The sequence below is a fragment of the Castor canadensis genome, chromosome 12 (assembly GCF_047511655.1).
Source record: "Castor canadensis chromosome 12, mCasCan1.hap1v2, whole genome shotgun sequence".
Lineage (NCBI taxonomy): Eukaryota > Metazoa > Chordata > Mammalia > Rodentia > Castoridae > Castor > Castor canadensis.
This window is the reverse complement of record NC_133397.1, coordinates 88,835,142-88,855,424: the sequence shown is the minus strand read 5'-3', so window position 1 is coordinate 88,855,424 and position 20,283 is coordinate 88,835,142. Positions and strand designations below refer to the sequence as shown.

Here is a 20,283-nt window from a genome sequence, read left to right as displayed (position 1 = left end):
TGATCTACTTTTCCATTGACTAATAGATTCCTATGTGCCTATTTTTCTGATGGTCCTAACTCTATCTTAATTGCTATTTTTGGCTCACCCTTCCCAACGAATTCACCAATTTTTTTTCTGACTGGGGTTTGAACTCAGGGCTTACAACTTGAGCCACTCTGCCAGCCCTTTTTGTGAAGGGTTTTTTCAAGATAGGGTCTCATGAACTATTTGCCCAGGCTGGCTTTGAACCATGATCCTCCTGATCGCTGCCTCCTGAGTAGCTGGGACTATAGGCGTGAGCCACCGACACCAGGCACAGAATTCACCAATTTTTGCTGATTCTTTTGTATTGGAATTTCTAAATCATCCTTTCCAGAATTCAGATGAAATTTACCCTTCTTGAAAGGCAAACTATGACTTAATGATCTTTGTATCTCCAAAACCTTCCTTAGAGTTCAGCCAACAAACTTCTAACACAGTTTTGTTAAATGATGGATGAACTTCAAGTCATTTAGAAGCTTTCTCTCTTATTGAGGCCTAAAGATACCTTATTTTTTTGTTTTTGTTGGATTTTTGTTTGTTTGTTTGTTTGTTGGTACTGGGGATGGAACCCAGGAACTCACACATGCTAGACAGCCACTCTACCACTGAGTCACACCCCTATCCCAGGCCAACCTCATTCTTTTGAATAAGTCACAAGTGACAAAGAGCTACTTATATACACTTGTGTGTACATTTGCTCCCATCAATTGGTTTTCAGGAAAAAAATGCAATATAAGATTTCATTCCTTCGCTACAAACAGAGGGACTTTGTTAAAAAAAAAAAAAAAACTAAGAAAAAAAGAGCCCCTCCGAATAGCACAGCAACTTCCATAAGAATAGACACCAATTAAGCTTGCATTGCTCCATTTCCTTTATTGTATTTGGGTAGGGTAGAAGGTCTTGGTGGCCAGTCCTTAGGGTGGTCACACCATATGCTTTTCAGCTCTGTGTTTATACCACTTGTATATCCATATTCCCCCCAAAACCAAGATGACCAGAGGCAGAGGGGCCAGTGCAATTTGCCAGGAGAATGTAGAGGAGGCTGTGGGGAGAAAAAGAGGCGTGTCAGGATGTCACAGTCTCTCAATGCAAAATAGGGCAGCATAGGTTTATAAAGAAGAGACAAACTGAAATTTGTTTTTCCTGATGAATGTGCATTGTTGTCCAGAAATGCTCCTTACACCAAAATCAGGGATATCTGAGAATGATGTCTGTGACATAAGAGAAACAAGTAAGGCAGGACAAAATCTGTTAGCAGGAACATCACAAAGCAGGGGGCAGGTGATGAGGGACTAACTGTTCCAACTGTGCATAGTATGCATTTAAAATACTGTCTGTTTTCATCTGTGACTTAGCCAGGGAACATTCTGCCCTCTTCCAATGAGCAAGGACATCACGAGAATTAAATAAAGAAACAAAAGGAAAGAACAAACTTTGACTTGGGATGCCAAGATTACTGCTTAGACCTAGCTATTGTGTATTCTATTCCTAGGTATCTCTGTATTATGGAAATGGGTGAAGAGATTGTGAATAAAAAAAGTTAAAAGAAAATGTGAGATTCAAGCATTATTTGACATATTGTTGATCAAGCCAGAATTTTTTCTTCTTCTTTTTGTTTTTGGAGACAGGATCTCTATGTAACCCAGGCTGGCCTCGAGTCCTCCAGCCTCAGCCTCAGAGTGCTGGAATGACAAGTGTGTGGAATTTCACATTTTTAAGTTACTATTTGACATAGTCAGTATAGGCATCCAGGAATCACCACAATTTCAGCTCGATTTTCCAGAGGATTCTTATGCCTCATAAATCCACACAGATTATGAATACACAGACTGTAATTTCCTGAGCAGCTAGTTGAATGTGTCTGTCCATCCCAGTGAAGGGCTCAGCTTGTGCGCTCGTGGATCGGTCATGCCCAGCCCAAGAAGGGACATGTCAACAGGGCTCCATTGACAGAAAATTTCAAAAGTTTCCAGTGCCAGAATCAGACAAGGCATGGGTTCTTTTGGCTCACTAATCTGATCCCCCAAATGTGGAAACTGCTTTTTTTAGCACCTGAATTTCCAAATCTGTACAGCCCCCACCTCACTGTCTCTCCCCTAGCCTGCAGGTCATGGAAGGAGTCTGCAACACCACCCTTTGCACACAGGCCCCAGTTCTCAATTTTAGTGTGGCAGGAGCTGGGAAGGTGAAGTCTTCAGCTGCCCCTTAGGAGGGTTTGTCTGGAGGTGTTGAGGGTAAGTCTCAGGATCTGCATTTTCAACTAGTGGCTCAGGTTTGTGATGTTGCTGGCATAGGAGCCCAGTTGAAGAAAAGCTGTTCTGCGTGTCAATCGCTGTCCTAAGGCCTGGCCAGATCATCAGCTTTCTAATTTAAAGTATGTCTACAGTCGCTTCTCTCGCAAATTGTGCAGATGTGGAGCCAGTAGTGTTTAGCTGATTCTTGCAAGCCTGCTTGGAAACATTGCTGGGATTCCTGGTGAGAATCACCTTGGCTTGTGGGCTGTTGGGATTGTCAGCAGAGACTACATCAGCTCCACCTCCCTTTCCTGCTCAACATTTAAACAGAGAGCCAAAATCAACTCCATCCAAAAGTTGTGTTTTTCTTTTTGAAATGTCATTAAGTGGACATTGGGTGCTACAGACTTGCACTTACTTCCTGTTGTTTAGTGGCTTTGACATTAAAGCTGCCCTGAACCTTGGTATCTTCCAGTCCCCAGCTCTTGCAGGATGGAGTTTTTCAATTTTAAGATAGAAAACCTCTTCCAGAGGTCATGTGAGTACAGCAGACCTTGGTGATCCAAGGCAGGACAACGCGAGGACTCAGGCTATTTAAAAGTTCATCACAGAGCCATTTTCTGTTGTCTAAAACTCAGCTTACAATTTAATTTTTTTATGTGAGGATAATTTCCCAATGTCCAGCCTACAACCTACCAAAAACAACCTTTAAAACCTGGCAGATTTGGTTTCAGTGCTCCAGAAAAAAAATCATCTATAGAACACATAGCTTTGTCTCACATCCATAGAACTCTCAACAAGTTGTTTTTCCTTTCAAAAGACAGTATTTTTTGGTTCGAGTATTTAAGTGCTGGGGAGCAAACCTAGGGCTTTAGGCAAGCTAGGCGAGTGCTCTATCACTGAGCTACATTCCTAGCCCGTTTTCCCTTTTAGCATCTACAAAATACATACCTTCTTTGAGTGTGGCATATTGTGTCTGAGAAGTCCGTTGATTAAAGACAATGCATTTAAAATCTGTATTCAAATCCTCCTTTGTGACTGGATCAAAAATCAATGGTGCTTCAATGTAGTTCTCATTATTTTCTGAATATTCCCTGAGTGAGAAAACATTCACTTAAGTGTGATGGATCCAATGTAAGCTTATCTTTCACAATGTAGGCAGTCAAACATTCTCAAACTAGAATGATTTGTTGTGTTTCATCTGATTTCTAGTTTCATGAAGTTAGAACTTCCCATTATATTTGCTATTCATTTGGGAGAATTTCTAAGCCTGAAGGAAAGCCAAGTGTCAATGAAAGTGGTGCTCATTGTAACAGGAATCTGTTACAAAAAGAACTTGCACTCTCACTTTCATTTGGATGGAAATTTTCGTATTTTAAAGGCTGTTAATGAACAAAGATCCTGTAGCAGAAACAGAAAAATCAAGTTTGGGGAAATTTGACCCTCTCACCAACAATTTCTTTATACATTGAAGAGTAAGGAGTTTCCGGGAGTTCTGCCCTCCCTGGTGCTTTCCTCTCATTTCTACAGCTATTTCTCACTCTAGAAGCTCAAGTCCAAGTCAAAGAGCTGCAGACCAAGGGAAGGGATCTTATCAGGGAAGCCTCCGTTTGAAATGTGAGCAGAAGGTGAACACCTTTCACTACTATCCATTTGTATGAATAAAAACATCCTGGAGTAGATCCACTAATACTATTTTTATTTATTAACATATATAAATACGTCCCTTTAACTAAATGATAGTATGAGTAAGCTGACTGATGTGACTAAGTCCTCTGCAGCAAAGACTTGCAATGAAATAATTATGCTAACCACACTATTTTTATTCATTAACTTGCAACTAGAAAGAACTTGTTTGTTGTTTTTTGTTTGTTTGCTTGTTTTGCAGTACTGAGAATTGAACTTAGAACCTCATGGTTGCAAATGCTCTACCACTTGAGCTATACCCTTGGGGTTTTTTTTGCTTTTTTCAGTATGTTTTTCAGATAGAGTCTTTGCCAGACTGGCCCCAGAAAGAACTTTTTTGATAAGTCTTTCAAAGAAGACAAAGACTAAGGAGCAAGAGTTCAGGATGACTCAAAGTATCAAAATTGTAATTTAAAAATCACTTTATAAGTTGAAATGTTGAGTGGTCTTCCTCATATACAAATGGCTTCCATTTACAAGATCTGATCTAGTTTCACAGTAATAAAATATTGTCAAGAGACAGATGTTTACAAGACCTGAACTCTTGCTTATTATCAATCTTTTTTAGAAAACGTTACAACCCACAAGTCCCTAACAAACGGAAGAGGCACTAGTACAGACACTGTGACTAGGTCTCAGAGTCTTTGTGAGGATTTATGAAAATGTTTGAGAGTGAGGTGGCAGAGTAGGGAATGGAGATGTGTGAACTCCAAAGTATTTTTAACCTACAAAAATCAAGAAATAAATGACTGAACATCCATAAAGTGCAGCATCTGATGAGTCAACTACAACTCAACTCATATAGATCTAGAGAAAGATCTATATGAATCTATCTTGATTCTCTAGATAGTTGTTTAGCAAAATTCAATATTTAAAATTCTAAAAATCCAACAGCATGCAATTTTAAAATGGTTACTTTTACTATGGTGTGTATGATTATCTTGATAAGTTGAATGTGACTTTGTCTCCAAAAGGAAGAATAAAGCATACAGAGGTCTCATAATAGAAGCCCCTCACCCACTTACCAGTTCATCCCCTGAGTCAAACGGCCTCCTGGGTAGGTAAATGGTACCAGAGTATTGTTAGCCATCCAGCACACAAAGATGGTGGGGTCTGTGTTTGCTCCCAGAAATACTTTACATGGAACTGTCAGCCTTGACCCTGTGTACAGTAAGACATAACACATCAACTGTCAGAAACCAGCATGGAAAAAGTCACTCCTGCTCCTCACATCCCTCAGCAAGCCTGAGCCAGGGGTCCCTCCTCCTCATTGGCCAGTCCTTTTGTTACAAGGAAATTTAGTTTCCTCAGATAACTCTGTTCACATAGAACTTTAATATTTGCTAAATGCCTCCAATACCTTCAACTAGTCTTCACAGAGGTGACAACCCAGAAGCACATGAATCTGAATGGCTTCACCAAGGTCACACAGTTCCTACAGGGCATTCTCCCCCCACCACTTCCACCCCCTTCTGGGGTGTTCTGAACTCAAGGGTTGCCTTTTTCCACAATTGATTCTAGTTACTTCAAAAAATCCAGGTCAGTGTGTGATTTTTTTTTTCTCTTTGCCCATTACTAGTCTCAGCTCTAACATTTCCCCAGGGAACTCTCCATTCCAAGACGGCTCTCATTAAAATTACCCCTTTAAAAACCAACTTCATTTTCTAAGGATCGCGCCCTCTACAGTTGGCAGTGTGATAATACCAGACCCCCTGGCCTCAATCACAATCATTATTAGTATCCCATTAGACATAGTAAATGCTTAGTACACAGCAGTTCCTTTCCTACCATGAGCATCAGAAGGCCATTAGTATAGTCCACTCATGTGCGCTTACTAACCACTACTGTGGACTGTTCAAAATGGGGTGAAAAGTAGGAAACTCGGCTGGTTACTTTCATCATACCATTCAGGCAACTGACCAGCTATTTTGGTAACTAGAAACTGTCTCTGGCCATTTAATACTTTTTCAAATGGAGTCGCAAAGAGATGTTAAACATTAGCCAAGTTTTGGTAACATTGATTATTTTAAATCTACTGAAGGCGGTGACTATGTAAGGGATTCATGTTATTGATGGTTTATTGTGGTTAAGAACTGCTACTCAAATATTCACCTTGTTGTATTTAGATTTTTATAGATAGAGCTTTAATGAAGCAAAGTATCCTTGCTTTCTAATAATGCTATTCCTAACAATATTTGGGAAGGAAAAATGTTTCCTTGTATTTGTCCTCTCAACCCCACCCACTGGGGTTATATGGTTTCCACCCAAAGGAGCAAGTGTGGTGAGGTCACAGGGCTCCAAGCCCTTGACACTGGGATTTCAGGCATGGCCGCAGGCATGCAAGTACAATCCTTGCAGGTCTTACCAAGAGATGCTGGTATGGTCTCAAGGGGAGAAATAATCACAGGAATGGTTTCCTCTTTTCTTTCTGAGAAAGTTGTAAGGAAAAGAGATTCCATTAGGGAAGCCTTCATTTCAAGCTGAGATTCAGGTTCCATTGTTTGGTTAATTAAGTTATCCTTCACGGTGTGGCCAGTCATTGTGAGAATCAGCCTTTGTCTGGCAAAGGAAACAGAATTGAGCTCGCCACAAAATTGAGCATCTTTGGCCAGTGCTTTTCCCAGCAGAGACATTACTGGAAGAGGCCACAGTCACACATTCCTCTGACAGATGGTCTTTGTTCTTTACTCTGTGATAAACAATTAGCCCTTCCCCTCTCAGGCTTCCGGAATGCACATTAATGTTATCCACAGGCTAGATTTTGCCCAAAGATCTCTCCCACACCTCCAAAATTCCTACCACTGAGTTCACTTCTTTAAGAACAGGCACAGGGGCTGGAGAGTCACCTGTTTGTAAGGCTAATCTCTTACTGGGTAATAAATACCCATCCTTGGCCACTAATGCTAACTAAGGAGATAAACTCCTTGGGGAGGCAGAGATAGACAGCCAAAGAATTAGAACTAGCTTGAACAAACTGGGCATTTGAAGTGGGGCAAAAAGGGCACCTGGAGGGTGAGTGAAGGGTTGGACACTGTCCCTCATCTGGCCTCATCAGCCCCATTTCCTCTACTAAGGAGCATTTTGAAATCCTCATGAGTTAGCACTAGGCAACATGACAGTATAGCCTGGGGAGCAGCTGGCACCTCCACTGTGGACCCCTCAAAGTCACACTGCTACTGGACAGTGACTGGGGCAAGAAAGGAAGAGAGACAAGCATCCAGGATTCTGTCAGTGGTTCTCAAACTTGAGGGTGACCAACATCACTTGGGCTGGGCTGTGAAACAAGATTGAATCCCCTCAATGCCCGGGTTTGAGAGTTTGCACATGTATGCATGTGTACACAGTTTTGGCAGTTTCTGTTGTGTGAGGACCAGGCTTTGAGAACCACTGAGCTGCTGTATAATATGTAGGTTGGCTGCCCCCTACTGTTCCTATGTAGTATCACACAAATAAGATGGGGCCTTGCTGAAAGGCACATGAAGTCTGTCACCATCCTGTAAGAAAACAAGTTGTTAATATGATGTCACTTATAATAAAAGTGAACCTCTGAATTCTCTGTAAGAAAAGTCTTTTCCTTCATAGACCAATTATTTAAACTTACTACTTTTTTCCAAAACTCTCTAAAGTCTCCTTGAAAGACTCCAAATGTGTTAGCTATAAATGTAAGAAATATGGCGTAGTTTCCAGGAAAGAGCCCAGGACTTCCACACTTTCATGCCCCCTGCCCCTACTTCCTTATCCAGCACATAGGAGGGATGGAATAAATGTTGAAAAAATGTTAAATACTAGCCAACCCTGTTCACGACAGAATTTTCAAGTATAATTGATCTCGGTACAGTTTTAGCATCCCTACTCTGAAAATTCAAAATCTGAAGTACTCTAATATCTCAAATTTTTTGAGCACCAATCTGATGCCACAAGTGGAAAATTCCACACCATGAAACTTTGTTTAATACATCGAATTATTTAAAATATGACATGACTGGGCATGGTGACACATATTTGTAATTCTAGCACTCAGGAGGCTGAGGCTGAAGAATCACAAGTTAGAAACCAGCCTGAGGTACATAACAAGAATCTGTTTCAAAAAATAAAATGAAATAAAAGTATAAAATATTGCATAAATTACCTTCAGCTTATGTGTATAAAATATATCTGAAAAATTAATTTCATATTTAGACTTGGATCTCATCCTCAGGATATCTCATTATGTATATGGAAATTATCCAAAAGTTGGAAAAAATACCAAATCTTAAAAGACTTCTAGTCTCAAGTATATCAGATAAATGGTAGCAAGACCAACAAGACACACCTTAAGGAAGACAAAAAAAAAAAAAAAACACAGGGTAATTACCACTGAACGTACCAATGCATAGCCTTCTGGTTAAAAAATCCAATAAAATCCTACCATTCTAGAATTATCCATAAAGTTATGGCCACCATGTTCTGATCACCAGCCCTCTAGGTGGTAACCCTTCATAGGTATAGACTTTCCAAAGGGGCCTTCCAAGTAAACCATTGTTTTGTCCCCTGTAGTGGTAAGTTTTAGCTTCTGTTTTAGATCCTTAACTGCCCAGGTGTTTATTCACCTTTCCTCATAAAGACACTGTGATTTATACCTTTCAGTGTGTCACCCACATGGCATAGTAGCCTTCAGAACAGTTGATGTATCCATTTTCCTTTGCCCTTCAAACCATCCAGGGGCTTCAATGTGACACTAAATTTGTTCTTATCACACTTACTATTGAACCAGAAAGGATAAGTACCTCTTGGTAAATACTTACTTTTGATCAGGAGCTCAATATTCCTAGTGACGTTGTATTCCCTGCCCCTGTGGGCAAATGTCATAGTACATTTGTAGTAGCCTGCATCCTCCATGGAAGCATCTGTTAGGAGTAAGTGCGTGGTGCCACCCACACTTTGAAATTTCTCATTATCTTGAGCCAAAGGGACAGAATCCTTAAGGAAAAATGTTTTTTAAAATTATATTATAGACCAATATATATCTCAATAGCTAGCAATTGCGTCATCATTATCAACCACTATTGAATTTGCAATCCAAGAATTGCTCTGATATTTACTTTGCCTATTTTGTGTTTATGGCATACTTTAAACAGTATTTTCAGGAAAAGGAATTTTATTTAAAAACAGCATCTCTCTATGTAGCTCAGGCAGTACTTGGGCCTGAACTCAGGGCTTTGTGATTGCTAGGCAGAAGCTCTACCACTCCAAACAGTCTACCAGCCCTTTCTGCACTGGTTATTTTTGAAATAGGTTCTTATTTTATATGCCTGGGGTAACCTGGACCAAGATTTGTGCTTCCCTGCATAGCCGGGATGACAGGTGCACAGCAGCATGCCCCACTATTGGTTGAGATGAGGTTTCACAAACTTTTTGCCAACTGAGTAGCTAGGATTGCAGGCTTGAGCTACTGTGCCCACCCCTGTCCTCAAACTCTTGATCTTTTTGCGTCAGCCTCCCAAATACTGGGTTTACAGACATGCACCATCAATCCAGCTTAGGAAAAAGAATTTGTTAACGTATAAACAAATTACTGGCTGGACATTATGAGCCACAAGACTTAAAGCATATTTGCTTAACTTTAACCACACTTAAGAAAAGGGATTGACACATCTTTGAAGAAACAGCCTTAAAATATTTATGGACTAACTGCTTTCCTACTGGCATTGGTAAATATCCACGAAGTTCACTGTTAATAGTCATAATGATTTGGACAGTATATTCAGAAGAGATGGTGTTGCAGTAATTTCCTGAAAATCATTCAATTTTAGGAGTTATTACAATAAAGAAAATTTTGTAAGATAAAAATTAAATAGTAGAAATTAGTCCACACTTCTCACAGGACACAAAGTTCTACAGACTAGAACCCTCAAGTACAAAGCCTCCAATAAGATAGAAGAACTGAAACAGGATTTAAGAAACGACCCTAATGAGCACACCTCAAAAACATCTCTTTCAAAACCATAGTGAAGCTGGGTGTGGCAGCACACACCTGTAATCCCAGCTACTCAGGATGTCTGAAACAGAGGTATGGAGAGTTCCAGACCAGCCTGAGCTACATAATGAGATCCTGTCTCAAGCAAACAAACAAAAAATAACCATGATGATCAAAAGTTTGCAATAGCCAAATGCAACCTTGAATCATTTCATAATCTTACTCTGGATGTAAACACAAACAAAACTGAAATTGTTAGCCAAATCCTTCACCAAGTATTGCTTTGCAATATGTTTAATGAAAAGGAGAGATGTCATTGTTTCTAGCACAAGAGTTAAATATGGAAACAGGGCCCAGCACCACAGTTATTCCAGTGGTGTGAGGCACGGGTTAGGGTTTTGGCTTCCTCAGCTACCAGCTGTGTGAGTTTGGGTAGATGCCTATGTTTCCTGTCATCTCTAAAGGGAAGACGGTCACAGTCCCTGGTTTGTTTGAATGCTTGTCAGGGAGGTTAGAGCAGGCATGGCCCAGCATGTGCTCAGTAATGCTTCACATGATTACAGAGGGACAAATATCGTGAAGTACTGTCACAGTACTTCACATTCAGTAAGCACCATTTGCACGTCAAGCACACTGCTGGGTGCATCACTCACTCTGTTTAATCTTCAAAACAAACCCAGGCAGTGGGAATTAACTAATTGCCTTTTTATAGCAGAAACATGTTCAAGAGGGGAAGTAACTCGCCCAAGGTTGAAAGATGGAACAGGTTTCCTAGTTCCTTCCTTTGCAGGTAAAACCTTTTGCTTGTCTTCTGCATGATCTTTTGGTTTGTTTCAGGGATGGGACCTAGGGCCTTGTGGCATGCTAGGCAAGTGCTCTACCACTGGGTTATATCCCAGCCCTGCATGTTTTCTAAACCGAAAGAGAAGGCCATCCACAGCTGCCTGGCTTACTCATAGGAGCTGACTATAGAGAAAATCATCTCAAAGTTTCCAATATTATGTAATAGTCTAATATAATTACATACAAATATCTTATAGGTACAATACCAGTAACCAGCTTAGCTATCATGGATTAAAGGGTTAATTCTTATCCTTGACTAAATAAATAACTCTACATCTCAGCATCAGTCTACAGTCTATATCAGAGACTGGAAAACTCTTTCAAGGAAAGGTCCAGATGGGAAATATTCTCAGAACCTCCCAATCTGTAGGTCACAACCATGCAGTGTGAAAGCAGACACAGACCATCCCTAAGCAAATGAGTGTGGCTGTGTTCCAGTAAAACTTTATTTATGGACACTGAAATTTGAACTTTAGGTAATGGTCATGTGTTACGAAATATTCTTCTTTTAGTATTTACTTCAAACATTTTAAAAAAGTGAAAACTATCCTTAGCTAATGAGTTATTCAAAGGCAGGTAGCAGCCCAACTTGGTTCCAGGCTATAATCTGTCAGCCCATGGTCCCATAGCGATGTCTGATGATCTCACTCTATATTTATTAAGATAGTCAATATTTATTCAACCAGACAAGGGGAAATTTGTGTTCATGTTTGCTCCTTCAGCCCAAAGCTTGCCACGTGCTTTAGAAAAAAATCTTCTTTAATATGTATATAAAGTTGTTATAAAAACAGTTTTTCTAAATTTTCATAGACAAATTACAGAGTAAAAGCTATTTTCCTCAACAGTCATTTCCTCTGGATTAAGTTTATATTCTGTCTTCACAATGCACTGTTTGGAAAAACCATACCCAACCCACATAAGAACTAATAGAATATTGCAGCCATTCACAGCCACTTTTAATTGCTCAATATATTTTTAAAATATAAGTACATATGTCAATAAAAATGGATGTTTTATCCTCAAGATGGGTATTATGTGTCTTTTCTGTGGCTGGTAAAACATGTTTTAATGACATGGTGTTGTAAAGATGTACCTTGTACCACTGAATCTTTGCATCAGTTTTGTGGGAGAGGAAGTCCTTCAGGTCTGGGCACACTAGCACTCCGGAGGTTGACTGGGTTATGAACTGCAGGTATGAGATGAGCGGCAGAGATGCTTCTGTATTCTCAAAAATCTTGAGTTCTTCACAGTGAGAGGCATTTCTGGTTTAAAAGCGGGGGTGAAAGGATAATAAATGGTAAGGCAAAATAAAATGAATTGAAACTGAGAATAATTTCCCTAATCCCATTAAATTTTCTTGGTTAGTATTGTGTTCCTTTTAAAGCCCTGGAGGTTTTGCAAAAAACATCACATCACAATTGTACAGAAGCAGCGATGTGTCCTGTGCTTTTCACAAAGGACCTTTCACAAGCCCATTTCCAATGCCGTCAAGGGCCACGAAGAAATCCCAAGTCCTCTTCAAAAGATCTTGAAACGTCCAGGTTCCCAAGCTCCTTGAATCCAGTTCCCACATGCTCTAACTTCTTGGTCCAAGGAACCAAATCTAAATAGAGACTTCCCCAGAGCCACTGTTTCCATACAAGGAAAATTTCCTCCTACATCTCCCAGGAGCCATTTACCAGCTGAAGTCCAGCTTTAGAAAATTGCTGGGAACTTTCTGTAAGAACTATAAAAGATTTTTGCAATACTGGATGGAAGGAATTAACTTGCTGAGTTTGTTTTCTATAAATTTTTGCTGATGGCCTACCCATAATCTCAATGCAATAATTCTAGCAACACCCTAAAACTGGGAAACAAGCAGAGGCAAAACCTTGCTGGAAGCATAGGGGAATGGATGGATGACAGTCATTAAAACTAATTTTTAAAGTAGAAAAACAAGGGATTGCAGGGAGAGCTCAGAGGGAGAACATGCATGAAGGCCTGGGTTCAATCCCTAGCACCCCAAAAATAAAATAAAATAGAAAAACATATAGAAAAAAATAACTATCTTAGCTAAGTTTTTAGCTACCTAAGATACAGCACACCAATTAGGACAATGAGGATGAGTTTTAAAGATGGGGTAAAAATTACTCAAACAGCAAAATGTATAACAACATACATCCAAAGAAGCAATAAAATATGAAAAAGATATGTGAAAGACATGTGGGAAATGCTTGCTATCTTAAGGTAAAAAGAATTAATTCAAATATCTAACACCAATATCTGTATCATATTTCATATCTGATTTCAAAAAAGGTAAACAGATTAAAAAAACAATTTATGCACAAAGCAGCACAAAATGTTAACTGTCACCTTAAAAATGCACAATCTCACTGCAAGTTGAAGAACTGCAAATGAGAACAGGACTAAAGGACAGTGCCCATATGGAAAATAGTCATCCCAGTAGCTAATCATAGCAAGTTGGTGTTTGCCAGACCCCAAGTGGAGTGCTTTGCATATATTATTCCATTTATTCTCCCACCCTAGGAGGTAGGAATTATTGTTATAACATTTTCATGAGGAAATTTAGGTACAAAACTTAACTAATTTCTTAAGGCTGTAAGGCCACTAAGAGATCACATCAAGGTTGGAAGCCCAACAGGGTCCTTGGAAAACCCACAAATTAGGGCCATACCTCTGGAAACCAAGCCTACTAGACATATCGAATCACAAAACTGTTCACATGTTGATCTGGTAATTAATTTCCTTTGGTCCAGACACTGAGATTTGGGGAACTTTTGTGCCAGCAGCATCACTTTGACTGCTCTGAGTGACAGAAAGACCATGCAGGCTCTAGATAGCACAATTACACAAATTCCAGGGCAGAGCAGCCTTGCATCCTATGACTGCAAATGCCAGAGTGTCATGGCAACTGCTGGCTGAAACAGCCTCAGAGCTCAGCCAGTAAACCTTCCCACAGGCAAAGAAATGTGTGTCAGCATGATGGGATTTTTTGCTGCCCCTCAACCTCAGAACTCTCAGCTCTTAGGACTCTTTTATACTACAAAAATAAAATAGGGTGTTAGCTATACTTTTCTAATGCAATGTAAAAACTATCTGTAAAACAAACATGACTGCTTACCTTTCCCTGATGTTTACACCACATCATGTCAGTAGTTATATGGACTGCTTTCGAAAGGAGAGAGCATTTCCACGCATACATTCATCATCTACCATGGCTCTCCCTACACCAGGTCCTTCACAGCTGTGATCTCACATAACCCTCCAACAAACCTCTCTACTGGGAAGAAAGCTGAGACCCATACAAGTCAAGTCATAAGCCCCAAGTACCACCAGAGAGAAGGCGAAACGCTAGGATTTCCATCTATGTCTTTTTTTTATTCCAAATTCCATTTTTCCTACTACACTATTACAATTTCCTAGTAGTTCTCTTTAGAGAAAATTAGAATGTTTTACCTTGAATGAGAAAGATGACAGAAGGAAAGCAGCATTTGTAGCTATTACAAAATCACATATCCAGGTTTCCTTGATATGGAAATAGGAGATTGCTTACCTGCTGCCTAGGCAAAGTTCATTGACAAATTCCTTCTGGCGGGGGCTAGGCATATAGCTCATAATGCCAAGCTAGGTTGGATTTGAAAAGATTTTCAACATCACAAACACACATACAATACATTACCACCACCTTATTTCCCCCTCCTCTCTCTCTCTCTCTCTCTCTCTCTCTCTCATGCACACACCACCTAGAACAGGGGCTGATATCTGAAACAGAAACTCTTATCATAACCAGTAATTCCCTTGTGCTAAAAATGTCACTTTCTCTGGTTCTCACTTCATAAATGTAAATATTCCTGGGTACAGTGTCTCTTTAAATGAGTTTATAAATCTTGACACATTCTAAAGCCAGTTGGTGGATGGAGCAAGCAGAGCCTTGGGGAAGAAAAGATGGGACAACTGAAGAAATAAGGTTATTTCCCAATCAGGCCAAGGATCTGCATTAACCCTTTCAGAAGAGCTGAACCCAGAAACTTAAGAACACCAGCACAAGGCTCACCACTTTATCTTTAAGAAGTAAGACCAAGATCATTCAATGGCAAAAGGACAGTCTTTTCAACAAAAGATGCTGGGGAAACTAGATAGCACATGCAAACATGAAACTAAGTCCTTACTTCACACCATATTCAAAAATTAACTCAAAACATATCAAAGGCCCAAATACAAGGACTAAAACTATAAATTCCTAAGACAAAAACATAGGGTAAAAGCTTCATGATGTTAGATTGGGCAGTTATTTCTTGAAACCAAAAGCACAGACAATAAAAGAAAATATAGGTAAATTAGAATTAATCAAAATTGAGACCTTTTGTATACCAAAAGACACCATAAACAGAGAGAATAACAAACACACAGTATGGGAGAAAATATTTGCAAGTCATACATCTGATAAGGGATTGTCAGAAATCCTATAACTCATCAAAAATAAAAACCCAAACAATACAATTTTTAAATTGGGCAAAGGACTTGGTAAACATTTCTTCAAAGATGACACACTAATGGCAGGCAGTACATCAAAAGATGCTCAATGTCAATACTCACTAGAGAAATACAACTCAAAACCACAATGCAAAGCCATTTCACACCATTAGAATGGCTATTACAAAAATAAGGACATAAAATTAAAAACAATGGCAAGGATGTAGAGAAATAAAACACTGTGGGAATGTAAAATGGTTATAGCCACTGTGGAAGACAGTATGGAAGTTCCTCAAAAATGTAAACATAGTATTGTCATATGATCCAGTAGTTTATCTTTGGGGAATATACCCAAAAAAAATGGATAGAGGGACTTGAATAGATACTCGCACAGCTATGTTCATATTTGACCTTATTCACAATAGCTAAGAGACAGAAGTAACGCAGCATCCGTGGATGAATGAGGAGAACGTGTTGTATATGTACCATGGACTAATGATACTGAGCCTTGAGAAAGAAGGAAATTCTCACGCATGCCTACTATGGATAAACTTTGACAAAATTATGCTACAAATAAATCAGTCACAGAAAGACAAATACAATGATACTTACATGAGATACCCAGAGTAGTCAAATGCATAGAAACAGCAAGTAGAATGGTGTTTGCCAAGAGATGGGGTTAGGAAGGGAATGGGAACTCTTGTTTAATGGGAACAGAATTTCAGTTTGGGATGATGGAAAGTTCTGGAGATGGATGGTGGTGATAGTTGCCCAACAATGTGAATGTACTTAATGATCCTGAGTTATACACTTAAAATGGCTAAGATGGTAAATTTTATGTTATATATATTTTACAAAAGGTAGGGAAAACTAGTCAAGAATTATGGCTTCCAGTGTCAGCTCCACCACCTACCCCCAGGGGAACTTTCTAAGCAAGTTTGCTTCCCTCATCCATATAATAGCAGTTGGATAAATTTACTCCTAAGACCCCATACAACTCTTAAAATTCCACTCAGCATTCTATATCCAGTTCTTGTTTTCCTACAATGTGAGAAAACAGATCAAGTCCCTGGCCTGCTCTACATACTGATGGGGTAGACAAATGTTAAATACATACACACAAAGGGATGCATCAGATGAGTCAAAGGTTATCAAGAAAAATAACAGCAGGGTAAGTAGTGCAGTGTCAGCTAACATGGCTAAGGAAGACCTCCCCAAAGAGGTGATGTTTGAGCAAAGACCAAATAAATGAAAGGAGAGAGGGAGCCTTGAAACATCCAGTGAAGCAAGAACATAAGGTAGATTCTCAACTGGGCATTGGAGTTTGAAATCCAGCTGTTAGTGGAAAAACCATACACCAGCCCCTTCTGCCAGGAGCTGGACTACCCCAGCCCCATTCCAGGGCCTACCTGACAGTGCAGATGTAAGTACCAGAGTCCTCCAACAAGGCAGGCAGAAACCACAGAGCGCCATCCTCAATCCACATCCTTGACTCTTCTCCTGGGATCAGCTGAGCAGAGTTGTTTTTACGCCAGGTCAGGAGGGTATGGGCGCTGGCATTAGCTTCCAATGAAGGCGATACCAGGGGGCACCTCAGAATCACAGGCTCCCCTTCCATCCGGTATTCTGTTTTGTAAAGCTTGCCGCGAAATTGGCAGTTGTCTGTAGCCACTGAAGGACAGAGATGACAGTCAAGCTTTAGGTCCCAAACCTGCCCAGATCACAAAACCTCCCAGGATCCCACACTGAAGCTGGTTCTTGCAGAGGGACACAGAGCATGTTGAAGAAGATGCTACATGTCCCAAACAAAGTGACCTAAATCCGAGGGTCCCCATGAACACCCTCTGTTATTATGACTTCAAAATGCCCAAATGATAAGTTGAGGGCTACTATCAATTCCAATTTCTATTCTGTGAGGACAATTAAATCAGGCCACATGGTGACCAAAAGAGAAAGGTTTTACAATTTGGCCATATTTTTCATCTGTGGACATTCAAAGTAGAACCCTACTGAATTCAGGTGGAAAAGCTTAGTTCTGACAGACTGTGTGGTTCACATTCAAAGGTGCCATAAAGGGCAAATGAGCTACATCTTGGGTTTGCTTCTCAGTGGAAATGACCAACACCCAGGCTGCAGCAAAAGAAACAGGCAAGGAGCAGCGTCTGCCCCTTACCAAGTAATGAACATTCTCACGTTGCTTTTTGATAATCACAAAAACCTCACTAGTCAACTGTTTTCCCCAGGAAAGCTGCAGGTCAGTCTTTTCCAGCGAAAGGATTTGCTTCTTACCTATGTGCTCCTCTGACTGAGTGGTGAAGGCAGACACACCCATTGTCCACATATACAAGATGAACGTTGTTCCCAAAAACCTTTGCAGTACACAGGAAGTGGACATCCGAAGTCCAGCTCTTCGTAGCCTAGAAGAGGAGACAGAGGGGTCACTAGGAGCTATGAACCCCACCTTGAAGATGGTCCCAGGGGCAGGGTCTGGAAGCTTCACCTGATAATTAATAGAAACATTTTTACCTAGATTTTTTAAATTAGAAAACTCAAAACTTTTGCATTTGCTTCTCTATGGCTCTATGAACTGAACACACCTCGAGTCAAACCCCTGTAGCTTGGAACAGGAGTTCCATATCCTAAGTATCAGTCTCTCCAGAAATGTACTTCAGCATCCCCTGCCTCTCACGGTACCCACTCCTCCCAGTCTGTGCTCACACACCAGTTCTTTGGTGAAGGCTTTCTTTACCTCCTTGTGTAAAATTGTACCTCTTTTCTACCCCAATACTCCATATTTTCTTCATGGCTCTCTTGTTCTCTGTGGCATTCACCATTAATAGACACACAGAAGCTCCATGTGTGAGGACCCTGCTTCATTTATTATAGTGCCCCAACTCCCTTTTGAGATTCATTCTAAAAATTAGAGAGAAGGGCAAAATAGTTTCTGCTGGGTATTGAGGGGGGAGAGGGAGGGGGCGGAGTGGGTGGTAAGGGAGGGGGTGGGGGCAGGGGGGAGAAATGAACCAAGCCTTGTATGCACATATGAATAACAAAAGAAAAATGAAAAAAAAATAGGAATGGAAGTAAACCAAAAAAAAAAAAAAAAGAGATTCATTCTAGCGAATGAATCGCTAGAAACCAAGAAACCCTCGTGTTTCAGAGAGCTTTCTCTGTACAGTTCACCCTCTGTATCCAGTGTTTCTTCATCTGCAGATTCAAGCTACCAAGAACAAAAAATATTCAAAACAAATTTCACTGCATGGTTACTGATCAACCCAGATCTTAATGCTACCTGTTTGTCTTCCAATGGTGTGATCCCATCTCACAGGAAGCTACTCTACTTTCCCAGCCTTGGGTCCTTTTGCTCAATTCAAGATAGAAATCGTGAAGAGGCAAGCGATTCAGATAAGGCTTTACTGGGGCTTATGCTCAAGCATAGGGAGACAGGGAGGGTCCACACACAGGGAAGGCTCCAAGGAACGAGGAGGAAAGCTTATATAGTCTCAGATGCTCACTATCATCACCCCAGGAGTGGTCAGAGTGAAGGTCTGTTTCTACAGCTCTTTCCTGCTGATCAAGGACATAGAAATCTCTGGCTGACTACTCTAGAGGCCTCTGTGGGTCTGATTCCTCTCTAAGCGTATAGGCTAAAAACTCTGCATGACTATTAGGTCAGCATAGTTGGGGGGATCACACAGGACTGCCCTCTGAATCTTGGTAAGTGGTGCTAGCAATGGATGAGTCATCCAGGTATTGTGACCATGTCCTATCTCTTAATGTCAGTTCTCTCAGTTCTGTAGCCAAAACATTGCCCAAAATATGGAGGCTATCCCAATGTCCCTGAGGAAACACAGTAGCTTCCTGCAGGTTAGGATCATGCCATTAGAAGGAAAATAGGTATTGTGGTCTGAACGGACAGCAATGTTCAGAATGGAAGTTTTAGATAAATATTGGGCCTTAGGAACCTGGGCAGTACTCCCCATTAGATTTCTTTACTGGACAGGGGACTGACAAGTCTAACAAGTCCATGCTCAAGAAATCTGGTTAACAATCAGTTTCAGGCTGGAGCTGTATTTTAATGGGCCATCAGGAATGTGTTGGAGGTTAGAATCAGGACTATCAAGGAAGACAAGTAGATCCCTTGCTCTGGATCTACATAAACCTGTATCTGTTCTCCCTTTAGGGAAAATACAGGCATCCAGTGTAACATACAGGAAGGCTCACAACTGAGGGGAAAAGTAAGCCTTACCTTAGGCTGCCTGTTTACACCTGTCATTGTGCAGTTGACATTAGAAAGAAGAACAACAGTTTGAATTGGGACAGAGTAGGCAAATCAGTGTCCAATGAAATTCTGTTTTCCTATCTGTCACATAAGGGTTACTCAAGATTCTACTGATGTGATGTTTTGGGGCACAGTGAGATGGAAGGAGCCTCAAGTCTCTTCAGTCCAGGTGCCTTGACTTTACCCCTCAGAGGGCCGTGCTTGACTTTGGGCTCTATGTGAGATGCCACTTGGCTAGCCTCTCTGGGATGTTCAGAGCAGTTCTTCCTTCCAGCAGTATGCATACTGGCTCTGACCCAGGTATCTTGGATCCTACTGCAAGTTGGCTTTATATCTTCAGGGGCCTTGTGAGCCCTTAAATAACCTTAGGGGTGCCAAAAGCTGTGTCATTTTCTCTCATCTCCTCCCCTTCTTGGCCTCCTCTTTCCCATTTCTATTGTTACAGACCTTGAAGACTTCCTCTACCAAGGTGCAGTGTCTGAGATCCTGTCTCAAGCTTTTGTAACTTCTCTCAGATAGGTAGTTTACCTTGTGTCATGAAATGCATAACCATATGGTTCTTCCTTCTACTGATTCTAGATCGGTGTTGATGTAATTTCAGAAGGCCCTTGATAAGGGGTTCAAGAATTCTGCAGGATTTTCGTCCTTTTCTTGGGTTACCTCCTTAACCTTATCACAATTAACAGATGTGGCTAAACCTCTCTTCATTCCTTCAGAAATACAGGTTATAAGATATTGCATTCTAGCCCTATGGATGGAATTCTCAGGGTCCCAGATGTGACCCA

General features: G+C 40.6%; 1 protein-coding gene across 1 annotated transcript in view; it reads right to left on the bottom strand.

The window, feature by feature from the left end:
* Window positions 1–871: 871 nt before the first annotated feature.
* Window positions 872–20,283, bottom strand: part of Il1r2 (interleukin 1 receptor type 2) — a 40,028-nt gene continuing 20,616 nt past the window's right edge. Inside the window, exons 3-10 of the mRNA XM_020157400.2 lie at window positions 17,506–17,633; window positions 16,626–16,887; window positions 11,837–12,005; window positions 8,729–8,903; window positions 6,310–6,372; window positions 4,970–5,105; window positions 3,210–3,352; window positions 872–1,066 (exon numbers count right to left, since the gene is read on the bottom strand). Of these exons, the coding sequence (XP_020012989.1) occupies window positions 948–1,066; window positions 3,210–3,352; window positions 4,970–5,105; window positions 6,310–6,372; window positions 8,729–8,903; window positions 11,837–12,005; window positions 16,626–16,887; window positions 17,506–17,633 (1,195 nt within the window). The 3' untranslated portion in view covers window positions 872–947. The remainder of the gene's footprint in view (window positions 1,067–3,209; window positions 3,353–4,969; window positions 5,106–6,309; window positions 6,373–8,728; window positions 8,904–11,836; window positions 12,006–16,625; window positions 16,888–17,505; window positions 17,634–20,283) is intronic.